Genomic DNA, 7,245 nt, shown 5'->3' on the forward strand with positions numbered 1-7,245 from the left:
AAGAGGACTGGAAGAATTTTTTGATGACCCAAAGAATTGGGGGCAAGAAAAAGTGAAATCCGGTGAGCTATTTGTGTTGGTCAATATTAAATGTTTATTGAACCCTCCACTATTCTCATTTTTTGTTCATTTTAGTAATTAGTTGTTTTCCTTATTTCCTTTAAGACCATCTACTAGGTCGTTAAAAATCATAATAACAGAGCTAATTGTCCCTTCGCATGTTGGCAAAACTTGTAAAGACAATAAATTTAAAGTATTAACTAGAGTGAGATTTAGAGCTTATGTTAGATTCTCAATTTAAATGGTGGGCTGGGGAGATGGCTCAGTAGAATAAGCGCTTCCCTGGCAAGTGCAAGGGCCTGAGTTCAATCCCCAGTTCCGCAAAAAAAACCCAACAAACAATCAATTTAAGTGGTAATGGAAAATTAATTTGTAATAACAAAATACTTGTAATTAGGTTATGAAAATACATTCAGTGTTAATGCTGTCATGTTACTAATTTTTTCATATTATTTAGTTGAATTCTTTTTTTTTTTTTTGGTGGAATTGGGGCTTGAACTCAGGCCTTTGCGCTTGCCAAGGAAGCCCTTATTCCACTGAGCCATCTCCCCAGCCCCTTTGAATTCTAATATGTAATAGTACAATTATGTATTTTACATGTAAGATAATAGATTTAGAGAGGTCAGTAATTTGCCAAGGGCACATAACTAGAAATATTATTTCATGGTATGAATTTATTTTAATAGGAGCTGCGTGGACCTGTCAGCAATTAAGGAACAAAAGTAATGAAGATTTACATAAACTTTGGTGAGTATAACTAGGTGTTTGGAACAGTTACAATATAATAATGAAGGAAATGTTATTTTTCTGATGGAAAAAAACTGAGTATTCTGTCTTGTCATAGTATAGCTGATATATATCAGGGTAGCAAACCCATGGCACACGTGCCCCTTTGGGCATGTAGAACCCTGTTGGCACATGAGCTAGGTTCCCCTAGCATCACTCCAGTGCTGAGCATCGGACAGCAGGGCACACGGGTAATTTTGGCACTTTGGAATGAATAAGTGGGTTTGGAGTTGCAGTTTGGGCAGTTCATCTCAAAAAGGTTTGGTCTTACTAGCATGTAAGATCTATAAGGTCTTCAGAGATTTCAGAAATATGACAGTTTAAAGTACATTAAGACAAATACAGTTCTTTTTCTTTTTTCCTTTTTTTTATTATTATGTATTTGGTACAGGGTCTCACTATGCAGCTCAGACTCATAGTGATCTTCCTATTTTCAGCCTCCCAAGTGCTGGGATTTCAGGCATGTGTCACCATACCCAGTCTCAATTGCAGATTCTGCCTGGGGGTGTTGGGCTGGTGCAGCGTGTGGTGCTGGAGCTCGGACCCCAGTCCCTGCGCTCGCCTAAGTAGGTGCTTAGTCCACTGAGCTATCTCACCAGCCCTGACAAATACAGTTCTTACATAGTTGGGAGTTTTGTAGTTGGGAGTTTGGAAATTTTTTTGTAAGTGCTACTAGTCATGGTAACACTTTCATCCTTGCAATTTTGGTAAACTAGCTAAATAAGAAAGTAAATAGTCACATGTAGATTTTCTTCCCTTTTGTTGCCTTTTTCATGGTCTAGGGTCTTTAGCATTTTAGTTTGAGGGTTTGTGTTGGAGGGTGCATCTCATGGGGCATTTAGGTAGACTTTCTGGCAGATTCTTCTCATGAATTGGAGAAAGTTAAGAGGATTTAAGACAAAGTTGCATTCTTAATTGACTGTAGTTAGCCTAAAGATATTTTGTTTAAACCATACCTCTTCTGAAAATTATATATTTTGCCCAAGAAATAAAGACTGGTTTCTCTGGAGCATTCAGGCTGTGGTCTAGTAACACTGACCCTGTATTCTTGCATAACAACAATTAACTGGTCCTTCTAATGTCTCTTCTAGTTTTGTTGTAGAAAAATAGGTTGCATCAAAGGACTGTTTTGTGCATTGCCAGGAAAGGGAGCTGGGTTTATTTTAACATTTACTGTGATGAAAACCAAACGATCTGCCACTCCTCCTGAGAGTGGCTTTTTTCATAGTATAAAGTACCCTGTTCCTTTGTCTTATTTTCAGTGCCCTCCACATTTATTTCCTTTCTGTTCTTGGAATCTTAATTGTAAACCAATACATTCACAAAACCCAACTACAGCAGCTCTGCTGCTGCTTTAGTTTTTTTGATTATGGTTGCTTTGCTCTCTCTTCCGTCCCACCAAGTCCCATCTCTGAATCTTTCCATGGCCAGCTAAACTAAGAATAGGTGTGGTATTTCTCCTGCTTAATTGTTCTGGTACTTGTTTCTCTCGCCCAATAGGCCACATCATTGTAGTTTTAGAACCAGCACTGGAGAGTAAAAATAGAACAGGTTTTACGTACTGGAAACCTGAGATTTGAATTCCAAGTTAGGTGTGTGATCCAGAATAGCTTGCTTTTCCCAGCTGTACTTCATTTAGGAAGGGGAAATAGCGCTAACCTCAAAGGGATGTTGTGAGACTTAAATGAGATTGTGGGTATACAATGCTTAGCACATTGGCATATCACACATATTCAATAAAGGTTTTGTATCTTTTGTTTTCCTTCTCTCTTCATTTGGACCATAGGGATTATGTTCAATGTTTTTTGTAACTCACCTAGCACTTGGTAAAATACGTGGTACAAAGAAAGTTGTTGAACAAGTGAAGAAGCAAAGATAAAGGGTTCCTCTTACAATGGTAATCTGTATATAAAGATTTCTAATGGGCTTTCAAGTATAGGTTAATTTTGATGTAAGAAAACAACTTTTTTAACTTAACCACAGAACAACATCGTAGACTTTGTGTTCTCTGATACAGGTACGTCTTACTAAAAGAAAGAAACATGCTTCTAACTCTAGAACAGGAGGCCAAGCGGCAAGTATTACCAATGCCAAGTCCAGAACGGTTAGAAAAGGTAAGGCTGTGGGAGGCTACCATCTCTTGGGCAGGGAATAAGCTAAAAGGAATCCATACATGTGCTTCTTTATTTCCTGTCAAATAGATTCATGATTTTATATTTCCATTTGATTCTTAGTAAGCTTGCAGCTATGTTTCTTAGTTTTATTTATTATTTTATTATTTTTGCAGTACCAAGGATTGAACTCCAGACCTTGCGCTTGCTGAGCTATCTCCCCGGCCCAGATTGCAGCTATGTAATGGTCAAAACTATCTTACTTTAGAATAGCTCTGTCCACCCCAAAAGAATTCTCATTCTAGTGTCGTTACTCCTCATTCCTACCTGCAGCCCTCAGCAGTGGGTGCATGTGGATTTTTGTTTCTCTTAAGTAAATACCTAGGAGTAGAATTGCTAGTAGATCTCTGTTCAGTGTTGTAAGAAACAAGCAAACCATGTTCTGAAGCACAGTTTACAGGTAGTTCTTGTGCTTAATACATGCAGGTCCCTGGGTTCAATCCCAGGGGCCTGCATGTAGAACAATATGAAATAACCAGTGTACATTTCTAGCCCTGGTTGGCCACCTCCTTAACAAGTAGATCAGTTTTTAATGTATCTTTTAAACCTCTGGTTTAAAAAAAAAAAAAACAGAAATTTTACCATGTTAACTTTTTTAGTATATAGTTCATTAGTGTTAAGTATAGTCAAATGGTTGTGAAAAGGTCAGTTATTATTTAAATTGGGTTTTCTTCATGATTATAAAAGAATCCCCTGTGTTCCTATTCCCATTCTCAAAGATAATCACTCTTATGTTTCTCATTCTTCAGATTTTTTCTGTACTTGTCTGTTTATTTTTATTTACACAAATTTGTTTATATAATGTGTATTTTTTTTTTTTGAACTGACATTTTTCAACTATTTCCTGGATTTCTATATATGTACATCTGCCTTTATTTTTACCATGTTTAAAACTTTTTTTTTTTTAATGTATTTTAGGAAAGGGTCTACAGGGGGTTCAGGGTCTCACTACTAGATCGGACTTGTAGTGATCCATCTATTTATAGCCTCCCAAGAGCTGGGATTACAGGCACATGCCACCACACCCAGTTTCAATTGCCATCTCAGTGCGCCCCTGGGGTAGGGCTTGCACAGCAGGCTAGGGAATCGAACCTCCGGCCCCTGTGCCTGCTTGCAGGCGCTTTAATCAGCTGAGCTATTTAGCTGGTCCTAAAGCATTATTTTATAGAAGAAAAATTTTGTTTTTATTTAGACTTCTAAGTTTTTTCTAGATTGCTTTGCAAGTGAGCACTTTTAAATTGTTAGGACTCAATGAGAGAACAGAATTATCTCTGTAACGGCGTTAGTCCTGCTGCCTGACCTCAGTTACTTTAGTGTCCTTCCCTGCAGCAGCCATAACCACTGTTGCCATACTGCCTGTAAGACAGAAAGACTAGCATGTGTGGAAAAAGTGAAAGAAAGCATGCAGTAAAACCTCAAGTATTTGCTATAATTTCTAAGAAAGTTATTCTGGCATAGTGAAAGTTGACTGTATACATTTTAGGACTGTAAGCTTTATTTTGATGTAATAGACTTACAAAAGTTAGAATAGTACAAAGAATTGTTAAAGCAGGAAATTAACATTAATATAGTAATATGCTCTATATAGATCTTACTCAGATTTCAAAAGTATTCCAGCAATGTTGCTTACAGCAGAAGAAAATCCAAGATCATGCATTCTTGATTTTTGTGTCTCTTTAGTCTCCGTTAATCTGGAGACTCAGCTTTTTGTTGTTTTACAGGGTTTAGAGTTTGGGGTTTGTTGGTTTGGGTTTTTTTTTTTTTCCCAAGCCAGGATCTCTCTATGTAGGGCTGGCCTTGAATTCACTGTGTAGCACAGGCTCTCCTTGAACTTGTGATTCAAATGCCAGCATTTCAGGCACGTGCCACCACCCAGCTAGTTGTGTTATTTAACACTGACATTTTTGAGTAGGCCAATCCCTCAGTTTGGATTTTTCTGGTATTTGTGTAAGATCGACAGGAATAGCATAGAAGCTGTAATTTTCACGGTGCATCAGATCTGGAGGTATAGGGTGTGAATTTGTTCTGTTACTGATGGTAGCATCCATACCCTGGAGAAGTAGTATCTGTCAGGTTTTTCCACCATGTAGTTACTATTTTTTTCTTTATAGCTAAATAAAACCCTCCATATTAGGAACTACTTTGAGATCCTGTAAATGTCCTGTAACTCCACATTCACTCACTGGTTTTAGCATCCATTGATGAGTCTTGCCTGAATTGTTAGAATGTCTGTTAAATAATGATTATCAAATCCTGGCATTCATGAGTTAGCTTTCTTCTGTAAGGAAAGGCTTTCTTATGTCCCTGTTTCTTTATCATTGTTTCCTGGCAGTGTGGTCTCAAGGATTTCTACTTTATTCAATGAGTTATGATCTGTTAATACTATCATTCCAGACCTGGCTGTGTAAATCTCTTCACGCTTTTGTCCTCATTGCTCTTTGGTGAGGTTCATCCAGATGTTGTAGGCTTATTTGGAACTTCTTGTCCCAGCCCTCAGGTCGGCCACCTTACATAGGAACCTGATGATTTTCAGTGAAGGATGACATAGAGATCATACCTGTGTGCTAGGTGTCCACATTGCAGCATGGCATTTATAAAGTAATTGAGTTATTTTCAGGTTCATTTGCTAACTCTGCTATTAAGGAAATTTAGGTTTTGAAGACTTTAAAGTACATTGACAAGAAAGGATTCTTCATGAAACTCATGCTGTTACTGACTTTCAATAATAGATTATGTCCTCTCCCTGATTTAAGCATATGTTTTAGTAGGCCATCAAAATTGAAAATGTTCTAGAATTCAGATGTGAAGGCTAATGTGTATTTCTGATTTTCTTTTGCATCTGGTGGCATCAGCATTTGAATATTAACTCTGTTGACTTGGAAGCCATTTCCTTTCTACCTCACTAAGCATCATGCAGGAGCCTCATGCCTCACTCTCACTTGAGCAAGCTTTAATACAGTCAGCAAGCTGATTTACTAAAGCATCCTGATGATTACACCTTGTGTTAGGCCCTTATCAGTGTGCTGTCTTTACTCTTAGGTTTTCTGTCTTTAAGATAGGATTTATCAGCCAGGCATGATGGCACATGCCTGTAATCTCAGTACTCAGAAGCCTGAGGCAGGATGATTGCCACAAGTTGGAAAACAGCTATGTAGTGAGTTGAAGGCCAGCCTGAACTACACAGTGAGGCTCTCACTTAAAAAACAAAAGGTTTGTCTTCCCATCTTTTATTTCTCAAGGATATTGTAGAAACTTACATAGTTGAAAGATGTGAATCAGCTACTGTAAGGCTTTGAGTGAAATTTAGGAACAGCAACGGTGTTGAGCCTCAGCTAAAGTGGTCTGAATTTGTGGCTTTCACGTCTCTGCCAGGTCTCATGCCAGCTACCTGCAGGGGACAGGTTATGATAATCTGCCTTTTTCACGGATGTTTGTGAGAAACGTGTACTTACATGAGGAATTTGATGTCTGTGATAAAGATAAAACACAAACCCATCAAAATATGGCTCTCAGTATTTTGTGACACAAATTTATCTCATCTGACATAATCTCCAACATGAATATTTCTATGCAAATATGCTCTTCCAGCATATTGCATACATTACATACCATAGAATCTTCAAAGAAAGATAAAAATAAATGTAGTGGTATTACCTTAGAACTTGGTGGATCTTTGAGATTACTCTAAAATTGGGATGGACTAATAATCTGTTCCCTGTAGCAAGAACTGCCAAGCAAGGCACAATTTCTGAGTGAGAATGTGAACAAAGTGGTGATTAGTTGAGGCCAAAACATATTTTTAGTGTAACAAACTAGTATCACTTATTAGGTGAATTTCAAAATAGCATGTGCTGAATTGAGCCTCCAAAAGGAATTTATGGAGGTGTTTAATCTAAGCAAAAGTAATATGTGTAAATCCAAGCCAGGTAGATTTTCATTTAAATGAAGCTAAAGTGTTATAGAAAGTGGTATTGGGGATGCCAGTGAACACATGCCTGGGCCCAAAAAGGTTTTTAGGAAGCTCTTGATAAGCATATTGATCAAAGATCTTCTGCAACATAAGCTTTATGCTTTCTTTTTCTTTGGCATTGTTATAGGGTTTTGCTGGAATTGAATCTTTCTGCTCTTTTCTCAGGTAGTTGAGTCCATGAATGCATTAGATAAAGTTGTCCAGGAAAGAGAAGATGCTTTAAGGCTTCTCCAGACTGGTCAAGAAAAAGCTCGACCT

At 37.8% G+C, this 7,245-nt stretch overlaps 1 protein-coding gene across 1 annotated transcript in view; it reads left to right on the top strand.

Annotated features, from left to right (window-relative positions):
• Mrpl47 (mitochondrial ribosomal protein L47) overlaps positions 1–7,245 on the top strand; it is a 15,738-nt gene that overhangs the window by 3,285 nt on the left and 5,208 nt on the right. Inside the window, exons 2-5 of the mRNA XM_023707551.1 lie at positions 6–62; positions 747–807; positions 2,864–2,960; positions 7,153–7,245. The exon at positions 7,153–7,245 is cut by the window's right edge and continues 16 nt beyond it. Coding sequence (XP_023563319.1) covers positions 6–62; positions 747–807; positions 2,864–2,960; positions 7,153–7,245 — 308 coding nt within the window. The remainder of the gene's footprint in view (positions 1–5; positions 63–746; positions 808–2,863; positions 2,961–7,152) is intronic.

This window comes from Octodon degus, unplaced genomic scaffold, assembly GCF_000260255.1.
Source record: "Octodon degus isolate 3935 unplaced genomic scaffold, OctDeg1.0 scaffold00298, whole genome shotgun sequence".
NCBI lineage: Eukaryota > Metazoa > Chordata > Mammalia > Rodentia > Octodontidae > Octodon > Octodon degus.